This window comes from Aphelocoma coerulescens, chromosome 18 (assembly GCF_041296385.1).
Source record: "Aphelocoma coerulescens isolate FSJ_1873_10779 chromosome 18, UR_Acoe_1.0, whole genome shotgun sequence".
In the NCBI taxonomy this organism is placed as follows: Eukaryota; Metazoa; Chordata; class Aves; order Passeriformes; family Corvidae; genus Aphelocoma; species Aphelocoma coerulescens.
The window spans coordinates 8971254-8994438 of record NC_091031.1 but is presented as its reverse complement, the minus strand read 5'-3'; the positions used below and the strand labels follow the sequence as shown (position 1 = coordinate 8994438).

At 52.1% G+C, this 23185-nt stretch overlaps 1 protein-coding gene across 1 annotated transcript in view; it reads left to right on the top strand.

Moving 5' to 3' along the window:
• Positions 1-2258: 2258 nt before the first annotated feature.
• The window catches only part of SEPTIN9 (septin 9), a 131012-nt gene continuing 110085 nt past the window's right edge, over positions 2259-23185 (top strand). Inside the window, exon 1 of the mRNA XM_069032972.1 lies at positions 2259-3013. Coding sequence (XP_068889073.1) covers positions 2992-3013 — 22 coding nt within the window. The 5' untranslated portion in view covers positions 2259-2991. The remainder of the gene's footprint in view (positions 3014-23185) is intronic.

The following is a 23185-nucleotide window of genomic DNA, read 5'->3' as shown; positions in this document are numbered from 1 at the left end:
CCTCCCCTTTTGTGAGAGAAGCTTGGTCAGAGAGATTGAAGGAGGCAGTGGCACAGCTCAGTGTTCCCAAATGCCTCGCTTTGTGAGAGTCCTTGTAATCAGTTTTCTTTTTCTCTGGGGCTCATCCTTTCCTAACTTGTACCCTTCCCTCCTCACTCCAATGTGCATTTCTGGGTGCTGCTGCCTCTGCTGTTCTCTCTCTCCCTCTGACCCTTTCCTGGGCCTCTGGCTGCCGGCCTCAGCCCACGGTGTGGAGCTGGCGGTGCTTGTCTCTCCCTCCTCTGATCACTGATGTGTTTAGTTTGGGAGATTACGTTTCTGCATGCGGGACCCCTCCATGCTGGGGAACGGGGCTCCCTGAAGGAGGATGCTGGGGGAGAGACAGCACAGACCCCTTGCAGCCAACACTTTTCGTGCCTGCAACAACTCTAAGACACATGTTGCAGGAAGAACCGTCTGCTGAGGGCACCACAGCTGGGCCAGGCTCTGCAGCTGCTGCAGGAGGTACAACATCTGCAGCCCCAGTGGCTGCAGGTGCCACAGGGCTCAGAGCAGCCAGCCCAGGCTCATCCTGCCAAAGGTCACTGCTGTGTGTGTCCCGAGGTGGGGGCAAGCGAGGCTGACACGGCCTCTCTGAAGAGTGGCCAGCTCTGTGCCTCTGCCAGCACTGTGCTGGCACTCCAGTGCCACGGTGGGATGTGTTTGGCAGGGGGATGTTTGGGGCTGGGGCAGGATGGGTGTGGATTCCAGGGCTGGATGTGCGAGGCTCACACACGGTGCCTGCCAGAGCTGCAGCCAGGCTGAGCCTGCAGTCCAAATCCCTCACTTTCAGGAGCAGTAAATTCCCTCACTGACTTACGAAAGAGCAGGAGGAAGAAAAAAGCTCTAAATGACTTACCTATTTGAAGCCTGTGGGCTCTGCATTGTATTAAACATTAACCTGCCTTTCTGAGCCAAGCGACTGATTCTCTGGGCAATTCCGAGGCCCGGCAGGCAAAGAAAAGGATTCTTTGTCAGAGACTGTTTCAGAAAATTATCCCTTCAGTCATTTTCTGTCTCATCGTGTTTGTTTGGCCCTGCAGTAGGACGCCTGCCCCACAACTTGCTGTTTGTGTTTGGGCAGTGGAGCTGATCAAACAGCCACGGCTCCGAGCAAGCTGCTCCCACCACGCTGCTCCTCAGCAGCCCTGGGACGATGGCACAGACACAGAACCAGACACTGAACGACACCCATGAGCACGTGTAATTGCACACTAAAGGAGGCACACCGGCACATATCCCCATAATCAAGAAGGGAAAGCTGCTTTTTGAACTGTAAAGTGAGAGCCGAGTGTTTGACACTCGTGCCCAGCAGAGAGGTGCAGGCAGGAGCAGAACAGTGGGGTCAGTGACCAGGAGCGGGCTCTGCTCCCGACTTTGCCCTTACTTGGTGTACGAGGTGGGGCAAGTCGTTGCCCTATTGTTTCTCCTCCATGCATTGTGACTAATGGTTTCAAAAGCACCTGTGGAAAGGGTAATATATTACTATTGCCTTTAATGTGTGCTTGATTAAGCAACAAACTTTCGGTGGTTCAGGAGGGTTTTTCTGGTGAAAGTTTTGTTGATGACAGTTTTTGCAAACGTCTCCGCCCTGCAGACTCCAGCAGATGTAGTTCTGTCCTGCAGCCCTGGGTAGTTGTTGTTGCTACAATCCTGAGAATATGGAGTGCTCCTGAGCTGTTCCAGTGCAAAGTCTGGCTGCTTAGCACTGAAACCCCCAGTGACTTCAGCCAGCTCTTCCAGTTTTGCTCTAAAGCCGGAGAGAGGCTCGGACAATCCTTTTTCTCAGATCTGTCACAGAGGGGATAATCTGTGGCTGAGAAATGGTAAGAAATGCTGATAGGACCATATCCTCTTAATCCAGCTCATCTACCTCCTTCCTCTGTCCCTGTGCAGTGCCAGGGTTAGGGCTGGCAAGAGAAAACTTCTTTCCTACTGTGGAAGAGTCTGAAACCAAGTAGAAAGCCCTTCCTATGGAATCCATGCCTTAGGGCTGGTGAATTCTCTCATGTGAGCAGGACTTGTGCTCTGCACCTTTGTGTGTGGGTGACCCACCTGAGGGGCTGTGGAAATCTTTCCAGGGAGCTTGTCTGGCCCTTCCTCCAGCAGTTCAGGCTCCTGCATTTCCCTCTGCCCTTAGAGCAAATTAAGAGCAGCTATGACTTTCTTCCTGTCTGTGTTTGTAATGCTCCCGGCTGATTGCATTTGTGTAATTAATTGCCCAACCTGAGTCTCGCAGGGGGGTGATCCGGAGCATGTTTGCCCTCCTGGCGCGTAAGGAATAGTAAAATCCTGTTCCCCACACCTGGGGCGATGTCTGGGGGCTGTTTCTGGGGTCCGTGGCTCTCTGCTCCCCCCCGCAGCAGTGAGTAAGCGAGGTGCGAGCCTGCACAAACGTTTTGTTCGGCTTGCAGCTTTGAATGAGCCCTGGACGAGCGAGTTTGGAGAGGAAAGAGGCGTTTTCACGGGTCACTAATGCACTTTGAACTAGAGACGGGAGAGCAGCGCTGACCCGAGCTGCTTCAGCAGTCAAGGGCTGAATCAAATCCGTGGGGTGCGCCGGGCTGGAGGCGTGAAATTCCATCCCTTCCCTTGGCTGCAGCGGCGAAACGCACCGGGATTTCCAAGGCGGGGAGCTGGCAGGGCCGAGCCCCGGGGATGATTTGCGTGCCGCGGGGGTTAAGGTGCAGCCGCGGGGGAGGCTGAGCCCCGCTCTTCCCCTGCCCGTGCCAGGAGACTTGGAACAGCCCGCACCGGTGTGTGCGGCTGGGAAAGGTGTGCGCTGGCAACCGGGAGCGCTGGGCTGCCCCTCGGCCGGAGCCACGCGCGGATGTGGTGGCACCGTGCGCGTCCCCTCCCCGGCCCTGCCTACAAAAGGATCGTGGCACCCCCGCGACCCAGCACCCCACCCGGCCTCGCCCCTGCTCCCATGTCACAGCCCGGAGCGACGGCATGAAGAAATCCTCGTATTCAGGTGAGCCTCCCTCTCCTCTCGCCTCTCCCTTTGTGTCTGTACTGGGAAAAGAAAAAAGGTTGAAAAACCCCGGAGTACGACGTGCACAAGCCCTCCCGGCTGCCAGCGCTCTGCGGAGGAGTGAGCAGCTGGTTCACTGTGTATAAACAAGTGGAAAAGGCTTAAAAAGCAAAGCAAAGGCAGCGAGGCAGCTTGTTCCAGGCAGAGCCCGGCACTGGGGGCACGGACCGTGTTATCTGAAGGCACCTGTGCCAGCACGGGGTTAGAGCCAGCGCCGAGTGGCAGCGTGGCATCGGAGCAGGACGGTGCTGTGTGTGTGTGCGTGACACTGGGCTGCCGGGATTTCCAAACGGGGGTGCAAGAGATGCGATCCCCTAATGCTGCGGGACTCTGTTCTGCCTTCTCCCCGTCCTGGCTTTGCCAGTCTTGCCCTAAGGGGTGAGGGCATTGTGCCCTCTGTTCGTGCAGGCTCCTTCCTCCCCGGCTAACACAGAGTGTGCAACCATGCCTGGTGTCGCTCCTCTGAATTCCCTGTGAAATCCTGCTCCAGGAAGTGGCTGGTGCACCACAGAGTGGACGCGTCTCCTGTAAAAGGTCCCCTGCTCACCCCGTAAAGCTCAGGGGCCTCTGGCAGCTCCTCCAGCTGCTGGACTCTGCTCTGCAGCTGATTTCTGCTCTGCTCCAGGCACCAGCCTGTGGCTCCGTGCTCTGCAAGCCAAGTTCTGCCCTGACTTCAGCCTGGCCCCTGTGGGGACACGGTGTCATCGTGCCAGCCTCCTCCTAATGCCCCAAGCCACGGGTCTGGCCACCCTGTAGGGGTGTTGGTGCCACGTCATGGCCACAGGACTCTGCCTGAGCTCATGAGCCACAGGGGCTGGGGGTTTGGCTTCACTCAGAAAATTCACTCTGTGATGCTGCCTGTTTGTTGTTAAAATTAATTAGCAACGTTTCTCTCTTGCACGTTTTTCTTCTCTCTTTAGCGTTGCTAAATGGGCTGCCGGGAGCGTTTATTAGGGCTTGTGTGCCGGGAACCTGAGACAGTCTGAGTGTGATGATTAGCATGTTGTAATGGATTAAATTGAGTACTAATGGTTGTGCCCTGTGTGTAGGGAAACCTGTTATTTGTTGTGGCCTCCTGAGGCGGTTGGAGCAGCCCTGGAGCAGGGAGGAGAAGTGCGAGGAGAGGTCTGGATACAACTGGCAGCCATACGAAAAAGCTGCCGGTGTCGTGACTCCTTGCAGATGAGGCCAAGGGTCCTTCGCTGCTTTGCTTGTTTGGGGTGGGCTGTGCCAGAGTGGAGCTGGGGCACTGCAAAGCCCCTGATGTGTCTCTGGTCGGTGCCCAAACCCTCCTACACTCGATGGTACAGCTGAGCTGCCACCTGGGCATTTCCTTTGTTTCCAAGGGTCTGGGGTTGTATTTTGGAAACGCTGCTTTGAGATTTCCCTGGGTATGGTGCAGCTATTTAAACAAAAAGAACTGAACTGCCGTGCCCAGAACACGCTACTGGGAAGCAACAGGACAGCTGCACTCCTTACAAACACCTCCCACCTTGCACAGAACACAGGCAGCGCTGCTGAGCTGCTCTGGGTGGCAAAGGCTTCACTTTGGGCGCTGCAGCTCCGGCCGATAAATCTCCCTGATTTATCGGGCAGAGGGTGAATGAAGGTGGAGGAATCACCCACGGCACTGGGGAGGCCACCTTGGGGAGCTGCCACCTCTGTGAGATGCAGCCAGCCCTCCGTGGCTGGTGTGCTCACAAATCAGGGCACAGCAATGGGCACTCGCTTTGGGGAATTTCACTGGGAATCCTGATTGCTTCTCCAAGATGTAAGATGTACAGGGTGCTGCAGAGCCTCTGGGCTCTCTGCTGTCTGTCACAGGAGCTGGTGAGGTGACAAAGTGACTTCTTAACTGCAAAAGCTGATGCTGACAGCCCCTGGCAGGCTGGATATACGGTGCCTGGTTGAGAAACTCCTGCAAATGATGGCAAAGGAAAAAACCGAACATCTAAACACTTGTTGAGGCCAGGGAACATCCCTTCCTGGCCTGATTTCTCCCTCTCTGGCTTATTCTGGATCTGTTTTGTGGACTGGGTCCCCCCTCAACCCAGCTGAAGGATCTTGCTTGACTTCCCTGGGCTGAACCTCCAGCTCCATCCTCCTCCGTGGGCACATCAGTGCTCTCCTGCTATCCTGTTCCCTGCCCCAGGCAAGATTTACCTTCCCTAAAGCACTTCAGGGGCGATCCCAACCCATCTGCTGCGACTTCTGAGCACACGCCACGTAGGTGGGGTTGGGATGAAGCCTTTACCTTGGGGTGCCTCACCTCTTAGGAGCAGAGAGGCTCGGTCAGACCTTTGTGCCGTAGCCGCGGGCACGTGCGGCTCATCCCGGTACTGCTTTTGTTCCTGGAACTCCTGGCAGCAGCAGCAGGAGGAGGGGAGAGCGTGAAACATGGGTTTTACACAGCAATAACTTCTACTGAAGCCAGCTCTTACATGTGTGCCTTGGGGATGTCTGTTATTTCAGTTGCTAAAGGCAAACTTGCCCTGGAATACTACTTTTAAAGGATTTTTTGATTCTCACTTTCCATTACTCAAGCCCAACTGCATTGCTGAAGAAGCAATAGACAGGATTTGTGATAAATGACACGAGGATTTATAGGTATTTTCAAGGATGGTGCAAGTGGTTTTGGCCAAGGGTGGTTTCAGTTTCAGGTTTATGTGAGATGCTGGCACTCACTAAAGTAAGGATCACCGGAATTACAGTGCCTCCAGAATTATTCGTAGTGGTTATGTGTCATCCACCCTTACCTGAACTGCAGACTCCTAATTTATTGCTTAGGCACTTAGGGAGAAATAACTCTTCATGTATGAGCTAAAGCTATAGGAAAAATTACAGGAATAACAGCAAGAGCTGTGATTCCATCACTGCATGAGGATTTTCCCATATTGTGACTCGTAAAATGATTCCCTATAAAACATGGGAAATAGAACGTAAGTCAAATTGGATTTGCTGGTGCTGTCTAGAGAATCTGTGGCTGTCTTATCCCTGGAAGTGCTCAAGACAGGTTGGGTGGGGCTCTGAGTAACCTGGTCCAGTGGAAGGTGTCCTGCCTGTGGCAGGGGCTTGGAATTAGATGGTCTTTGAGGCCCCTTCCAACCCAAACCACTCTGTGACCCCATCTCAGCTGGGAAGCTTTGGGGAAACAGCTCTGTCTTTCCTCTGACTGTTGGTTTGTGGCATCCCAGGGCCCCCTCTTGCCCCAGACCTGTCCTGTCCTTGGAGCTGGCACCACACGGCTCCTGCAGATGCTGTGTCCCTGTGGATCTGAGCCCAAGCAGCAGCAGGTACAGGTGTGTGGGGGGGGGTTTGTGCCCCACCAAAGGGCTCTGGTTTGTGCTCCAGTACATCCAGGGGGTGAAGAGAAGCACGGGAGCTCTTGCTGGGCTGGCAAAGCTGTGGCGTGCAGCTGTGACAGCAAAGGGACACGTGCCACACACAGCGAGTCCTCACCCAGCACAGAGGGAGGGGGCTCATCTAAGCACAGTGAAGAGCAGTGCATGGACTTGGCCAACCCTAAATAATCCTCAAGGGCTGTAACTGGCCAAGTTCTGTCTGTTGGGGGGGCCTCGGTCCATATGTGGCTGCAGCTGGTCTGAAACAGCCTGGAAAAACTGAGATTGGATCTTTTTGATACTGCTCAGGAGAGACCTGGTGTGGTTCCCTCAGAGACTTTTTAGCACCCTGCCATAAAAGCTGCTGGGTGGGGTGGGGATGACCCGGTGCCTGTTGTTTGCTCCTGAACCCGACCCCACCTCCCGTCACTGAGCTGGCACCGTCTGTGTCTGAGCTGGGGAAAAATGAACAGACTTGTTCGGACCTGATTTTTTTTTTTTTTTTGTATTTTCTTTTCTCTACTTCGCTGGCCAAACTGCAATATCAAGGAAAAAATACTGCTTGGATCCAACAAAAACATTCATTTAATTTTAGATTGTCATTTGCAACAGAAATTCAAAATAGTTTGTTTTGAAAAACATAAAGAAAAAAAGACAACAAACCATTGTTCTTCAGCTCAGACTCTCAGCTAGCTCTTACTCCCCAAAATTTGCATTGCTGGGCCAGTGAGAGTGAGGGGGATGTGAAAGGGAAGAAAAAAGGGCGAGGAGAGAGTTTTGGAGCCCAGGAGTAGAGGGAAGGGGCAGGATGGTGGTGCTGGCAGTGCCACCATGGAGCGTGAGGCCCCAGGAACACCAGTCCCTTGCCTGAGGCTGTGGAAGGTGTTCTTGGTGTGGGTTTATGTTGGTGTTGTCACCTGGTGTTGCTGAAGCAGCACGAAGGAAAATGACAAGGCCTACAAAATGAACTTGGTTTTTGATAATCCTGAAACAGCAGGAGGCTGGTGCACAGACAAAGGTCTTTGCATTCTTTTCAGGATGCTGGAAGCTCTGCAGGTTGGCTGGGTCAGCTGCCAGGAACGATCTGCATCATTCAGATCCACGTGAAAGCTGGTTGATACCAAACATCCATGGCCCCTCATCCTTGCTTTAAGCCCCACAGAAAAGAACAAACAAAATGCTGTTCCTGCATGGCAAACACTTGCTCACTTTTGGGCGACCACATCTCCGAGTTGTCCATACCCATCTCTCACATTTTCACACCAGTGAGGAGCAGCCATGGTGCCTGCTTACATTCACACGTTCTGTCTTGATGGTTTTTTTCCCCCCAACCTCCTTCATTTTAATTTTTTAACCACTTGATCCACCACATTAAGCTGTTTCTTTCTCTGTCCCTGCCTGAGCCACTTCCCCATTGCTGCCTACGTGTGGGACAGTGACTTTTGATGTTCCCACTGGCTAGTGCCCCAGGATTGTTGTTTGAACTGTAGCAACATTCAAAGATGCCCAGAGAGAGCAGGTACCTTTGTCCAGAGTGCTGGGGGATCCAGTGAAAAGCAGGCATGTCCTTCCCACCCCACATCCCTGAATTTCTCGATGACTGCTGTGTGCTGGGTGGCAGAGGCATAAGAATAGGGCAGTGTTGCAGACCACGCTCCCAAACCAACACTGTCACCAAGAGGCAACGTTGCCCAGCTCTGCAATGCACAGTTAACACCTGAAACAATGAACCATTCTTCTGATTGCTTTTAAAATGGAAAAGTCATATTCTTCAGAGAATTAGATTTCTAATACGCCTGTCCTCCCTTGTGGTAGGAAAGCCTGTAATTTTCTTGAGTGTTGCAGACTGTTGGATGAAAGCATCGTGATCCCTGGGCAGACAGTTCTCAGCTGCCTTCAGGGCCTCACAGTCGGTTTCTGTGGCTTAGCAGATATCCAGAGCTGTTGATGGCACTTGGCATCAGTCCTGGCAAACTTTCCTCAGCTCTTCCTTGCTGCAAAACCCGAGGTGGGACCGTGAGAAGTCCAATCAAAAGGCACAACTGTTTTATTTTCCTCCTGTGCTGACAGAATATATTGCCATGGATGTAAATGCAATGTGCCATCACATGTTCCCGAGGGCTCCTGATGATTGATGGAACCTTGTTATGAAAAACCCTCCTATGGCAGCATCGGGCTGTGCTGGGGTGGCCAGATCGGTGTGATGGGTTTGGTTGGGTGTTCTGCTGTTTCCAGGCTTGGTGGTGTGTGTGGGCAGGGGTAGAGCTTTGCTCCAGGTAGGAAAAACATCCCAACATCTGTTAGAGAATAGTTTGGAGAAGCAAGGAAATCCAGCCTGGGGAGGAAGACAAATAACAGACTGCAACATGCAGACGTTTGCAGAACATAATGAAAGGCCCTGTGGGGCCCAGTGGGGTGAATTCTGCTTCCCCAAAATACCCATCCTCTTCCTGGGACCACCTGGGCTGAGCAAGGAGAAGTGGTGGCACATGGAACAAGGAGGTGCTGCAGGGACATCCCAAAAAGCAGCGCTGACAGCGAGTGGGGTGCTCTGCGTGAGGCCAGCCTGTACCTCTTCGATGAGGGGTGGCTTGGGGTTTGCTGCACAAGGTGTGATCCAAATCCAAGGAAAAGGCTGTGGAAGAGGAGAGGGCTTTGTATTGCAGCGATTTGTGAGGATTTAACCCGTGGGATGGATGTGGGAGGCCAGGGGGCTCACAGAAAGCAGGCAGAGGTGACCTGCAGGGGACACCTGTCCCTTGGGGTGACACCAGCTGGCCGTGGCAGTGTTTTAACACCACACCAGGCAGTTCTCCTTCCTGCCAGGTTCCAGCATCCTCAGGAAAAGCAGCTGAGCTTGTTCAGCCTTATGGAATCCCACGAGCAGTGGTGTGGTGGGAGAGGCAGCACAGCCACTGGTGACTCAGCCCGTTCCCACAGTGGCCTCAGTGACTGAGTGGTGACAAGGACAGCTCAAGGCACCCTTCCAAGGTTTGTGCTTGAGAGGGGCACTCACAGCTGCCTGGGAAGCTGCTTCCTGCTGTGTCACTCCTCAGGTGAGCTTCTCCCAGGGCTTAGAGGGATTCAGGCCTCTTTAGAGCAGGGGTTGGCATCCAAGGGGGATGGCACCAGAAATTGGGAAAGGAAAGTTTTTGTCCAGTGCTGCAATACTTGTGAGAACAGCTGACTGTGCTGGGCAGGAAGGGGCTCGTTGGGAAGTTCTTGCCCGAGTTTCAACATTGATCACTGCACTGCACTCTCTGAAGCGCAACATGAGTGATTTCCATGAGCTGAACTTCTCATTTCAGGTTCAAATCTGATGCCCAGAGCATGTCACTGTGCCCTCCATTTCCCTCAAACACTGTGCTGCCTTCATTGCTCCCGGGTCAAGCAGATGGAAGTTAAACTGGAGGGATGATTGCAAGTTGGAACTAGCAGCAAAAAGGTTTTTTTTTCCTTCCCTTTGTCCATGCCAGATGAGTATTATTTACAGGAAACACTTTGTACAGCTTTGAGATTTGTTTGGAGAAGGAGTGTAGGGGAGGAGACAGCTGAAGGCAGAATGGAAATTAAAAAGGTCACAGTAATGCTCAAGAAAATCCATAATTTCCTGGAGTGGGAGTATTGCTATTCTGGGGACTGAGGGAATAGTGGAGCTTGGGCTCCAGCTCCCAGGGGAGAGAGTGCTGAGGGACGAACTGGCTCCCTTTGGGAAGGGACGAGCTTGGCCTCATGGGGCCGAGCCCCGAGCAGCTGCTGGGGAACAGAGGGTCCCTGACACTGCGTTGTTCCTCAGCTCATCCAGAGTCACGTCCCTCACAGGCTGTGGTGGCCATGCCAGGGACTCTCGGACAGCGGGGAGCGAGCTGGGAGTCCTCGGGAGCAGCCCCCGGGGGTGTGTTTGCTTTGGCCTGATGTTATCCAGGGAAATGGGGATTGCCTGCAGCTTTGTGTAACGGGGAGAATAAACAAAGGGAGCCAGGAGGAGATGCCCTCAGCCACCGCTGCTGCTGTGCCGTGACTCAGTGCTGAGCTGTGAGTGCCTGGGCACGTACAGAGCAAAGTTGCTGAGAAGAGCAACAGACCTTGGAGCAGGACAAGTCAGGACAAAGGACTTGCACAGGACAGCCCAGGGAGGTGGCAGGGGGTTGTTGCAGGGAGTTAAAGAGGCTGGAGGCTTTTTTTTTGCCTGCAGGAAAGGCCCAGCTCTGGGCTGCAGAAGAACAAGTGTCACCCATCCCTGCTGTCACCCACCCTGGCTGGTGGGAGCCCCCGGCCAGCCCAGGTCTCAGATAGAGCAGCACCTAGAAAGGCTTTGCTCTCCTCATTTTCAGCTTCCATCATTCTCCCAAGAAGATTTTCAATTGAATTTTAAACTTAAAAGCAAAATCTAGGTACTTTTTTATCAGTAGGATTGAGGATGGAACGTAGTTCTTTGCCAGTGTGGAATTTAATTTGGAGCACTGAAAGTTGATGATGTCGCCAGTCCAAGCCTAATTCTTCTCTTTGCTGTGGGGAAGGTTTTCAAGCTCACTGAAAATCAGTGTTCTGGTGATAGAAGAAGTCACATGTGCTGCAGTGCCCTTATCTGAGGTCACTTGCTAGAAACACTGTGAAATCCTTAAATTCAGACCTTTCTCGTTTGCTCTTGCAGCCCTCTCTGCCACGTGAAGGGCTTTTTCCCCCCTGGTGTCCCACCTTCACGTGTTTTAGAGCATGTTTTATAGAACTGGCTATAATGCTGAGAAATGTGGGTTTGAGTTGTGCCCGAACTGTACCAGAACGAGGAGTTTCATGGGGTTTCAGGTGCTTGTTTTTTAATTTATTGGTTTTTTTTTTTTTTAGCAGGTAAGTTGTGACTCTCAGAGCTGCTGAGTATCGACTGAACAGCTCAGACACAACCTGCAGGACTGCCATTACTGCAGCTAATTACCCTTTGACATCAATTTCCATCCAGCTCCATCTGCATCTGTAAACGCTTTCCCAAATTGCTGTTCTGACAAGTGAGATGCCCCAGTTGCGGGGTCCCACGTCTGAGAGCTGGGGAAGGCTCTCGGTGCTGTGGCTTGTTGGGGATGTCATGGCTTGGGTGGTCTCCTCGTCCTGCTTGGCAGCTGGAGCAAGAAGCTGTGAGTTATTTCCCGTGGTGGGTTTTTGTCAGATAAACCTCCCAGCAGTGATGTGAAATGGCCTGACAGCTGATTCCCTCAGTTAGTGTTGGGAACAATGAGTTAATCCCAGGAAGGATGAGCTCAACCCTTGAGGGTTTGATCCATCTGTGGAGGTTTCATAGCCTCCTCTGTGGCAGAGCTGCTCTGCTCTGCATGGTCCTTCATGGACCAGCCACTCTCCAGGAAATCATCACCAGGCATCAGTGTTTTAAAATACATCTCAGGCTTTTTGGATAGTGCACGTGGTGGGGAGAGGGGAGGAGGGTGTCTGTGGCTTCGTGGTTATTTTGTGTGTTTGGCTCTGTGAAGTTTTTAGAGATCATCGTGGGAAAAGTGAGAGCCCTGTTCTTGAGCTGTGATGGAGAGGGAATAGTAAAAAGATGTTTCAGAACATGTGTATGGATTAATGTTCAGATCTTACTGAGCCTTTCATCTCCTTTGGGCCCTGAATACAAGTATGGGAATGGATATGAGGCAGAAGTGAGCACCATGTCCATGTGCTGGGTGCTTATTTTTGCAGGGTTTTGCATCAAACCCTTTCACAGACTCTGCCTCTTCTTTGGGCCCTTTTTGGGCTGCTGCTGGCAGAGGTTGTAACACAGGAGGAGGATCTGGAAGATTGGTACAGGGCATGGTCACACAGCTCCTGCTGAGCCAGGAGCAAAACCTCACCTTAGTCTGGGGTAAAAATAAGCAGTGTCCTTGTTCCCAGCCCTGTGGCAGCATTTCTGTGTCCAGAGCCCCTCCAAGGGATGGACAGGCTGCTCCTGGGAGGCACACAGGGCTGAGCAGTGTTTCCCACAGGTCAGGGGTTCACAGGAGCACGGCTCAGCGGGTGGGAAAGCAGAAGCTGTGCTGGCAGAGATGTCCCCAGGTACCCACGAGCTGTGGCTTTTCTCCTCCTTCCTCACCCCCCTCCTCTTTGCTGGGGCTGCCCGAACCAGGCCCTGCTTTCCTCAGGACTGTTCACACCCTCCTGCTTCCCATCTGGAGATGGCCTTGTTTGGATTTCTGGGGGAGCACGGAGCCTGCTGGGGTGGGTTTGTTTGCGCTTCTCTCCGAGCAAACACCCGCCCGTCACGCGGGGCTGGCGCAGGTGGCACCTCGTCCCCTTCCGAGGTGCTCAGAGACCCACGGCAAACCCTGGCTTGTGCACACAGCCTGCAGGAGCTCCAGCCAGCCCTGCTCGGGGCAGGATGTGGGGTGTTTCCAGGAGGCTCCCCTGGCACTCTAGAGCTGGAGCAGAGTTCCAGAGAGAGGAGCTGGTTCAGTGCAAACAAACCCTTGGACCGGGGCTGCTCTGCCTGGCACCTGCAGCCTCTCTGTGCCCACTGGGGAGCCAGAGCACAGCAGGAGGGGTTTGCAAAGGGAGCAGTGCTAATGGAGAGCATCTCCTGGCGCTGAGCCTGGGCGCTGCTGCTCGTCTCACACCGTTCTGACAGCCTGTCTCCCACCCCTCGCTCTGCAGTCAGGTCCAGCCCACGTTTACAGACACCTGCCTGGAGTGCCTGTCACCCTCAGCCATTCCCCCAGTTGATGATGACACAGCCTGGCAATTCAGCCCACGTGGGATGTGAATCTTTTATAGGAATCTCACACAACCACTGACTCGAGTCTGGTGTGTAAATTAGACTTTAAATTGTGCTGGTCCTTGCCTGGTCACACTGTGTCCTATTCGAGTTTTTTCATAGAATCACAGAGTGTGCTGAGTTGGAAGGGACCCACCAGGATCATCGAGTCCAAGTCCTGGCCCTGCACAGGACACCCCAAGGATCCCACCATGTGCCTGAGAGCATTGTCCAAATGCTCCTTGAGCTCAGACAGGCTTGGCACTGTGACCACCTCCCTCGGGAGCCTGTTCCAGTGCTCAACCACCCTCTGAATGAAAAACTTTTTCCTCATATCCAACCTAAACCTCCCCTGACTCAGCTCCAGCCTTTTCCTCGAGTCCTGTCACTGCTCACAAGAGTGAAGAGATTGGTACCTGCCCCTCAGGAGGATGTTAAAGACCACAGTGAGTGGTCACTCTCCTCAGTCTCCTCTTTTTGTTTGGTTGTTGTCCTTTTCCAGTGTATCGGGATTAATTTGAATTCTAATAATCTCTAACATTTCATCCTCACTTGGGATCGTCATCATCTTTAATAACGTCTCTTCCCATTTCTGGTGGTTAACCAGTGGTGTGTCCTTAGGTCAAAACACAGCTGGGAGGTCGGGCTTTGGATTAAAAACTGCCTTGACAGAGCCCCTCAGAACACCCTGGAAGCATCCAAGCCCTGTTGCCTATGGATTATGGGCAAAATAAAACTAAAAACCAAGTAGAGACCTCTGCTTTGGGGGCTTAACAGCCTCCTCTGCTTTTCAAATCATGTCATCATAATCTCTGCAAGATTAAACATTGTTTCAGCTGCAGGGTTTTTTTTTTTAATTTCACTTTCTCATGGAATAAACTGATGGTGACAGATGCCCAGGAGCCCTGGAGGTCAGTGCTCTGTTTATGCACAGGGGACGTAGGGCATGAAGGGTGACAGTTGCCTCTGGAGGGGGACATGGACGTCACCTTCTCATGGAGCACGGGTCTGTCTGGCAGTGACTTTATCTGTGCTTGTATCACCTGGGCAGAGCCCACAGAGGGGCTTTGGGCTCTTTCAGGGGATTCACTCTGTGGATAAATATCCCTTTTCCCTGGGAAAGACAGAGGAACACGCTGTCTCATTCAGTTTGTGTGCCCTGAGTCCTGCTCCTTGTCAGGTGACTGCAGATAACCAAAGTGCTTCCTATTCTGGCAACTGTCATTCAGACATTGATCTTAAAGCTGAGGGAGCTAATATCCTGTATTGCTGAGGGCCAAGGGCTGGAAAAAAACAAGGTGGGATTTAATTTTGCCTGAGCTGAGCCATTTGAAAGCATCTCTGAATCAGAGCTGGTCCCTGCAACCTCTCTCCAGCCAGATGATTCACCCTATCTGCCCCCTCCATCTGGGGCTGGGGGTGACTCAGTGCTGCAGAGCCCAGCTCCTGCTGGCTGTGGCTTCCAGACACTGGTGGGGTGAGGAGTCAAACCCTCTGGAGATGTCTGGTTACGACCCCAGGCAGTGGGCATCCTTTCTTCAGGCACTCAAGCAGGGAGCTGCCAGCTTGCAGCCAGTGACAAGCGTGTGGTGACTGCTTGGCATAGCAGCAGCATCCCTGCTGCACCTGGGGCTGCTGCCCTGACCTGCTCAGGGTCCAGCTGGCTGAGGAGCAGCTGGGTCATGCTAAGGACAGGCACTGTCACAAATCTGGTGTCTCAGGCATGGGTAAATATATTTAGCCTGGACCAGTGGATGTTCTTTTCTGGCTCTGAAACTGCTCACAGAGAGGTGCTTCATTGGGGAGAGGAAGAGGGGTGCCAACAGGAAGCTTGCTGAGACAACACAGAAACATTTTCTGCTCATGATCTCAGCCTCTGGAGATAAGGCTGGAATTCTGACACCCTCCCCAGAGCATCCTCCCTTGGCCCCATGTCAGTCCTGCAGCTCTGGACAGGGGAGGGAGTGGTGGAGGGAGCCTGGGTGATGCTCCTGCCAGGGCTACCAAGGCTGGAGGGAGATTTGGGCTGGAGGGATGTGGCAGTGCCATGGATCCCCTCTGGACAAGAGGTGTTGGAGTGCTCAGGCTGCAGAAGATGCCGTTTGTGAGAGGTCAGCTCATGTAATGAACTCCAGCAGTGGTGTAGAGGTCATCAGGAGTGACCTGAGCCTGCAGACAGGGAAATACCTTCCAGGTCTGGCTGGCAGCAGGCTGTGCATGCCCCAGGACAGGTTTCTCACTGTGTGGTTCATTCCTCATGGCACAAAGTGCCCGTTCAGGAGCTTCGCCCTGTTGGAATCCCCGCTTGGCACCGCGCGGGGGCTCGGCAGTGCCAGGGTCAGTGCACTGGGGTTTGGGTCACTCAGGAGTAGCAGCAACTGCCCTTTCTGTGGCAAGGATTTGCATAGTGGAGACTGGACATCTGGGCTCTTGGGGTGAGTGACTCGGGGCGGTTCTGGGTGGGACCCAGGGCTCCGCTGCCGGCTCCGTTACACCGAGCGTGCCATGTTCCCTGGACAATGCTGCCTTTCACCACAGCCACAGAATGGGCTTTGTGCCTCCGTGTGTGAGCCCTCTTTCTCTCTATAAAGGCTTCCTCAGAGGCTGCAGGCACTGCTCCATGACTTGGGATGGTTTTCACCTATGCCAGGAGTGATTTCACTCTGCCTTTCGCCAGGGCTGGGCTGTTTGGTGGTGCCAGGTGCTTGGCTTTGCCCGTGCTGGGAGATGAAGAACCCCATGAGAAGAAGGAGTTGCACTGGGACCACTTGGTACCTGGAGGGGGGTGTGTGTTACCACGGAGTAGCATCAAGAGCTGGTTTCTATATCTGGGCTTTATTTAAATGAACCCATTCCTAACTTTCCTGCTGCTCTGCTCCAGAGCTGCCTGTTGGAGAGCATGGCTTGGCTGAAAGGTACAATTGGGTCTAGAATTATTTTATTCATAGAATCGAAAAATATTCCGAGATGGGACACACAAGGTTTGTGGAGTCCAACTCCTGGCCTGGCACACGACAGCCCCCAAATCCCACCCTGTGCCTGAGAGCATTTTCCAAACACTTATTGAACTCTGGCAGGGTTGAGGCTATGACCACTGCCCTGGGGAGCCTGTTCAGGGCCCCACCACCCACTGGATGAAAAATCTTTTCCTAACATCCAACCTAGGCCTCCCCTGGCACAGCTTTTTTGCTGTTTCCTTGAGTCCTCTCACTGGTCACCAGAGATAAAAGATCAGTGCCTGCCCCTTGTCCCTTACAAAGATTTTAAAGGACAGCCCAATAAGATACAGGCACTTGCATATTGATTCTACATCTCATTTTTTTAAATGAGCTTAGTGCTTTTGTGCTGGGTGTCTCTGATGGGTTCTGGGGCACAGCATGGACTGTGGGGATTTGTGAGAACCTGGCCCTTCATTAAATGCCTTTAAAGGGTTTATAGAGAGAGTCTGTGGGGCAGAAGGGGAGCACACAAGAAATTTAATCATGGAGTTGACTGGCCCCTCACAGACAGAGCTCTCTCTTCCATCTCCAAGTCAGACACCCACAGAAAGACCAACCATGGTCCCAAAACCAACTACACGAGTGGCTTGAGGGTCTAAGCACAGCATCTTGTAAGATCCAGATGGAATTCTGCTGCAGTTTGTAAAGGCACTTCTGCAAACTCCAGTGTAAGCTGATCTGCAGCATTAGGCACTCAAATATGGCCTAAATTTGGCTGAAGTTGTCTTCCAACTTCCCTGCTGCGGCCACTATTAAATATAATTGTAAGATACAAGGAAAAACACCAAAGAATGTTATTAGTTTATGAAACTGGGTTGCCTTGGCTACTTCTGAGGTAGAATTAATAGGAGAAAACCCTCAATTGTATGAGGCCAGGGCTTCATTGTAGCCTCAAATTGTAATTTCCCTTCTCTCCCGTTTAAGGACAGCGGACATTATCTCAGGAATCTATAGATAGTGTCTGAGTCATTCTTTAAAGTACAGCTAAAATGTAAAAACATTAAATAATATATCCCTGCAGCTCTTCTGACCAGGGGAAGTGTTTGACACCTCGTTTTACAGGCAGGGAAGAGTATGCGGAGGAGGAAAATTACGTGCAGAGAGTCATGTTGGAGTCCTGATGGTGGCTGAGCAGTTCCTGACTCCTCTGCTTGCAGCTGGCTTTGCCCCATGGCCGAGCTGGTCCTCAGCATCTGCCCAGGGCAGGATCAGCCTGGCAGGGGCAGGGAATCAAGGTGTGGCTGGCATTGGGGTCAAAGCTAAATGTGCATGTGTGACATCCCAAGGGAGAAGCTGCCATTCTGAGCTTAATTTTTTTGTGTAGGGCTATGCAGGGAGATTGTTTGTGAACCACAGATCAGAGCTTGGGCTTTCTGACTTTCAGGCACTTCTGTGCAGTATCAGAGTACCCCAGGGGAGCTGCCCAAGCAGTCCAGACTCATCACTGTGTGAGCTGTGTGTATGTGGTGCTGGGTGTGCCGGCTGCACTGGGGCTGCTCAAGTGGAAGGGCTCTGGTAGAGTTTGCAGCCTAAAGTATATTTAGAATATATATATTTGTGTAGAGAGAAAAGTGGCCATTGTCTGCTTGATCTTGGTGCTCTTCCAAGGTTGTCTGTTCTCGATCGAGTGGCCGGACAGTTTGTGCATCTTGACCATGAATATTCACCTGAGTTTCTGGCTAGGAAGGGATTTAGTGACTGTGGCCTCTTGGCTGCTCCGTTGCCTGGTGCTGGTTCCTTCACCCAGATGTTGCCTGGCTGCAGAGGAGCATCTCTCGTAGGGCAAGAAGGAAGAGGACAAGACGTTGTCCAAGTCTGGAGCGAGACTTGGATTTGCACCTTAGGAAAATCCCTGGCTGAGTTTTCCCCTTTGCAGCACCTGCAGAGTCACACACGGGTCTCAAACCCTGTATCTGCTCCAGCCCTGATGAGGAGGTGCTCACCAGAGCAGAGCATTCCAAAGTGTCCGGGTCTGCTCTGGGGGTCCTGTTTGCTCCAGCTGCTGGCATGCCTCTGGCAAGGACCCTGGTGGGTCACCCCGTGGGTCACCCAGGCTCAGGAGAGCTCTTAACCCCTGCCCTTTGTCGCCTGCTGCCCTTCAGCCACTGCCCTGCTGCCTCTTTGTTCTCGGCTTTTCTCCTTTGTACACCCCCACCCCTCTCTGGGAAAAATCAACATTTGCCTTGCAGAGCCTGGCAAGCAGAAGGGGTCTGTGTTCCATCCCGATGGCAGCCCCAGGCTTGCAGGGCTCCCATGATAAATCCAGTGGTGTTTGTTGCCAGGGGGACCCTCTGAAACACAAGTTTGGAAGTTCTGTGTGTGTGTGAAACGAGCAGGGAAGCAGAGAGCGGTCACTGAGTAAATGCTGGGGCTGAGAAAAAAAATGCAGATTGCATTGAGGTTATAGGAAGATGGCAAGAAATTGATTTAAGATCTGAGTAAGGATGACTTTTTAATTTTCTTTTGGTTTTAATCTGAAGTACCATGTTGCTGCTTCATGTGCTGGAGCTGCACATAGTTCTGGAGCACAGCAGAGAGCCAGATGCTGGGCTGGGATGTTTGCACCACGACTTCTCCTGTGTGGCCACAGCCAGAGCGTTGCAGGCCTGTGGGAGTGGGGAGCAGAGCTGCGGGGTGGCTCGGGAGTATTTGATCCATATGGAAATACCACACTGGAGTTTTAAAATTCCTTTCCCCTCCTTCAAATCTGCCCATGGTTTTCTCCAGCTAATCCATGGCCATTGCCAGATGAACCCAAGAAAGCGAGGTGCACTCATGAGGCTGGAAGCTGTAAATGTTGGGGGGGGTTTGGAGGGCAAAGGATGAGTGGTAATTATTTGTTTTTCCTTTGTTTCCATAGTGCTCTGTGTGCTGAGCCTTATCCCTTTTCCATGCAGGCTCCTGGGGACTTTTGTGTTATTAATGTTAATTAACTAACACGTTTCTAGCTTGCTGGAGCTCTTGTGGCAGCTGGTTAATGTAAGACTTTGATTATTTCCTTCTTTGAGCAAGGCTGCAGCTCGGATGGGTCCAGATGCCTTCCCTCCTTCCCACCTCTGCTGGGATGCTACAGGTTCTGCGGGAACAAATGGGACCAGATCCAAGCTGCTCTTGCCATGGCTTTGCAAGCTCAAAACCCCCTCATTTAGTGCAAATGCCACAAGGCACCTGTTCACTGAATTCCCATTCTTAGGTCCTGCTTCTCTCTCTCTTGGATTTTGACAGATAAGGCATGTGAGAGAGTGAGGAGCATGGTGAAAACAGGGTAAATTTAGAGGGACAGGACCTCTCTGGAAATCTGGTTAGCATCACAGTGAGCTGGCAGGGATTTTAGACTTGACAGTGGTTACCAGGTCCATCCCCAACCAGTCGAGCTTCACAAGAACAATTTTCTATTCCTACATAAACCCTTTTCCCTTGCCTCCTGCTGCTAAATACAAGAATCCCCTAAGCCAGCAGAGCTGCCCACACGTACAAAAGGCCTGTTTTTGCAGTCCTTTCCAATTTGTGTGGACACTGGTGCTGTGAATGTGCATCTGCACGAGTCATCTGCTGCGGTGACGTGGCACCTTCGCTGCTGCCCGCCCGGGTTGCTGGAACCAGCAGGATCACAGCTGATGACTAGCACACTTTTTTTCATATGAAAAACTGCTTGTGCTAATTTTTTTTTAGTGCTTTCGTGATTGTCCAGCGTATCTCTGAATGAGTATCAGCTGTGAGGATTTTGTGGTCAGTAAAGAGCAGATGATCACGAGGGGTGGTGAAATGATCTTTTCATTTCTGTGAAGTGAGTATCTGAGGACTGAGCTGACTCACCTCAGAATAAACTCATGGGGAAAAGTCTCTGCATTGTTTGAAGGCCATTTTAGCTCTTGAACAACTTGCCAAAGCACTTGAGATTGCTCCAGTGTTTTAATCTTGATACTGAGATTGAACGTCTCCAAAAAGCCAAGGCTTAGTTCAAGCATGAGTTGAATCCATGTTGGCCAGATAAAAGTGTGTGCTGTGGGTTTTGCGGGTCAGCCAAGGCAATTTTCTAGCCTTAAGCTTCGTGGGTGCAGCAACTGATTTCCTGAGAATTACTGCAGTTTAATTTGAGTTAACAATTTGGATCAAAGCCTAAATTTGAGTCAAGGTTAAAGTGCTGTGTGCCCTGTCACCCCCTACCACCGCTGGCCCTTCTACCTAACGCAGCCCTTTGCTGTGGTCAGACCACTGCTGGCCTTGGGGAAGCCTTTCTAACATTGCAAACATTGAGGCTTGAGTCTTACTGCCTCTTATCATCAGCACAAGCTTTTGGAACAGTTTTTAGTCTTAGAATGCCTTTGGCACCTGCCAAAACAAGACTGTTGTGGTAGGAATGGAGGCATCTTGCTAATGCCAATTTTCCTATGGTTTCCTTGAGGGTGATTTGACCTCCAGCCTCGGGCTGGGTTCTTTCTAAGTGTGAACTCAGGGCTCCCTGTGCTGATGAGCAGGGCTGTGTGGCTCCAGCTCCCACGTGAGGGAAATTGGTGGTGTTTTAGGCTGTCTATGCCCAGCTTTGACCTGGACACAGCTTGTTGGTGCATCTGGGCTGTGTTGGAGAAGGTAGTGGAGCACTCCTGAGTTTGACATCAGTGCCCCTTGGTCACAGCATCCCTCCATCCCACCAGCATCCCTCCATCCTGGTGAAAGCTCAGTTTCCTGCCAGAGGTATCTGATCCAGAATGAAACCGTGCACTAGGGTTGAAGTTGTTGTTGTTTTTTGGGTTTTTTTCCCTAGCTGTGTTCAGTTTCTTTGTAAAGAGTTTCTGTTACCCAGAATCTGGAAAAGTGTCTTTTATTCTTCAGTGCATGTTTCTGATTAGTACTGGAAATGAACATGAATATTTTCCCCCTGTTTTTTTTAACTGTATTCCTTTTGAGGTTAATGTTGCAAGTGGATTTCAAGCTAATGGAAGAGAAGCTGTAATTGTGTGATTCACTGGACTCAGAGCAATTGCTAGTTTGCTAATCTGCTCACAGGTGTCCCTCCCTTTCAGCCCCTGGCTCCCCTGAGCCCCTGTGTCCCCAGCTGTCTCCAGTGGCACCTCCATGTGCAGGCTCTACCTGCAAAGGCAATGTCCTGTGTCAGCATTAAAGCTCTTCAACCCAGCCTCCAGCAGCTGGAGCATCAGAGAAGCCACAGAGACAGCGACTGTGCAGTGTGGATCAGCCCATGTGTGGGTTTTCCTCCTGCCAATAGCTCCAGGCCTTGCTGCTGGTGAGGTCTTCTCCAGTCACTTTATCCCTGGAGCTCTTAGAGCCTGTCTGTATGAAGCAGGGTGAAATGCAGCTGTCAGTGAAGGCAATTCTCCTGCCACTCTCTGGATGGCACCTGTGACATGGATACAGCAAGAGGGATTTCACACCCTGTGCGGCCCTAGGAGTGTTGAGGTGGACTTGCACAATGAACAAAGAGTGGAAAACCCTGTCCAGCAGTCTGCACTGGTACCTGAGCAGGGCAAAGTGACGTCCTTGCTGCCCTTTTTACCCTCCCTCACTGTCAGCAGGAGGGCCTGAGGAGATGGCAGAGGGCAGGATGGGCTGGGGAGGAGGTGGGCTGGGTGTGCACAGCTCACAGGGGCTGCAGGTCCTGCCCTGGGGAGAGCCAACCCTGCCAGCCTTTGCTTTGGAAGCTGCTGGTGGTGTGTGGGTGCTGTAACCCCTCTGAAGGGTTGTTCTGCTGAGGAGTCCCCACCAGCCCAGCGCTGGAGCTGAGCTCCAGAGATGGCTCCGTGGTTTGGCCCAGAGCTGTACGCCCCGGGAAGCCAGGAGAGGGGATATGTCCAGAGCAGGAAACTGTGGTTGGATGGAGACATCTCCAGTGCTGTCTGGGCACCCTGCTGTGCTGTGCTGGGTGCAGAAGGAAGCTGCATTCTCCGACCTCAGACCCTGCAGTAAATACACGGAACAGAAGCGAGGGTCACGCTGGCTGCTCGGACGAGCTGGTGCCGCTTTGCTGACTCCAGCACAGTGTGGGATGGCTCCTGCTGGCTTTGGCCCATCCCTTTCCATCACCACCTTTGTTTGGCTTGGGTTCTTTTGTTTGTTTGTTTTTTGTTTTTACTGGACAGCGTAGAGAGAGCGAGTTCCTGAGCTGCATCTTCCATTGTTTGTCCTCCCCGCGTGGTTTCTGTTGATAATGGGAATTGCTCGTTTGTGCTTTTGAATTTTACATCATGTGAGTGTAGCAGCGTGGATGGCTTACTGTGAGGAGAAAATCAATCTCATGTGAGCTCTCTCATCACTGTTATATGCATCCAGAAGGTTTGGGGTGTTTCCTCCAAAAACTCTGGTGTGCTTTGGAGAATGTATGCATTGACTTCACTTGGAGGTGAACATCTCTGGCAGTTCCCTGGTTAGCTCTAGGTTCAGATTCAGCCAGCTCAGCTAGAAAAGTCACACTGGATGTTTCTCCATACAAGCTGGATTCCATCCCCCTGCTGCCCTGCCCTTGTCTGCATCCCCTGCACCCCAGAAGGTGCTCCCGTTTCAATACTGGGATGCTTTACACCCATCCTGTGTTACATCAGCAGCTGCAAGAAGCATGAAATGGTAGAAAACTTGGTCCAATATTGTCTGGAGGGAGCAATTTAAATGTGAGCCTGGCACTGACACGGTCATAGGAGCGATTCTGGACTTTGTCAGTTGTGAAGGACACCCCAATGAAATCCAGAGGTTTTGGGTGCTGCTGCTTTTCTGCTGGGCCATATGGCCCCAGCCCATGGATCTGGAGGGAATTAGTCATTGATTATAAAACATGAAAAATTATTACTCAGCGAGTGAGCCAAGGTGAGGCTGAGCAGGGCTTTGTCCTGCTGAGGCACATCCGCCGGCTTGAATGAGCCACTCTTGGACCGGCTGCTTTTTAACTGCTGGACTCTTCCCTTCTGAATTCGTTCTGCTGGGAAAGCGGGGAAGAATTCCCACTTTCAGCTAAATAAAGCATATTTCATTATGGTTCTTAGTCCAGTGCATTTCCAGCATGGCTTGAGGGCGTTTGAACGGC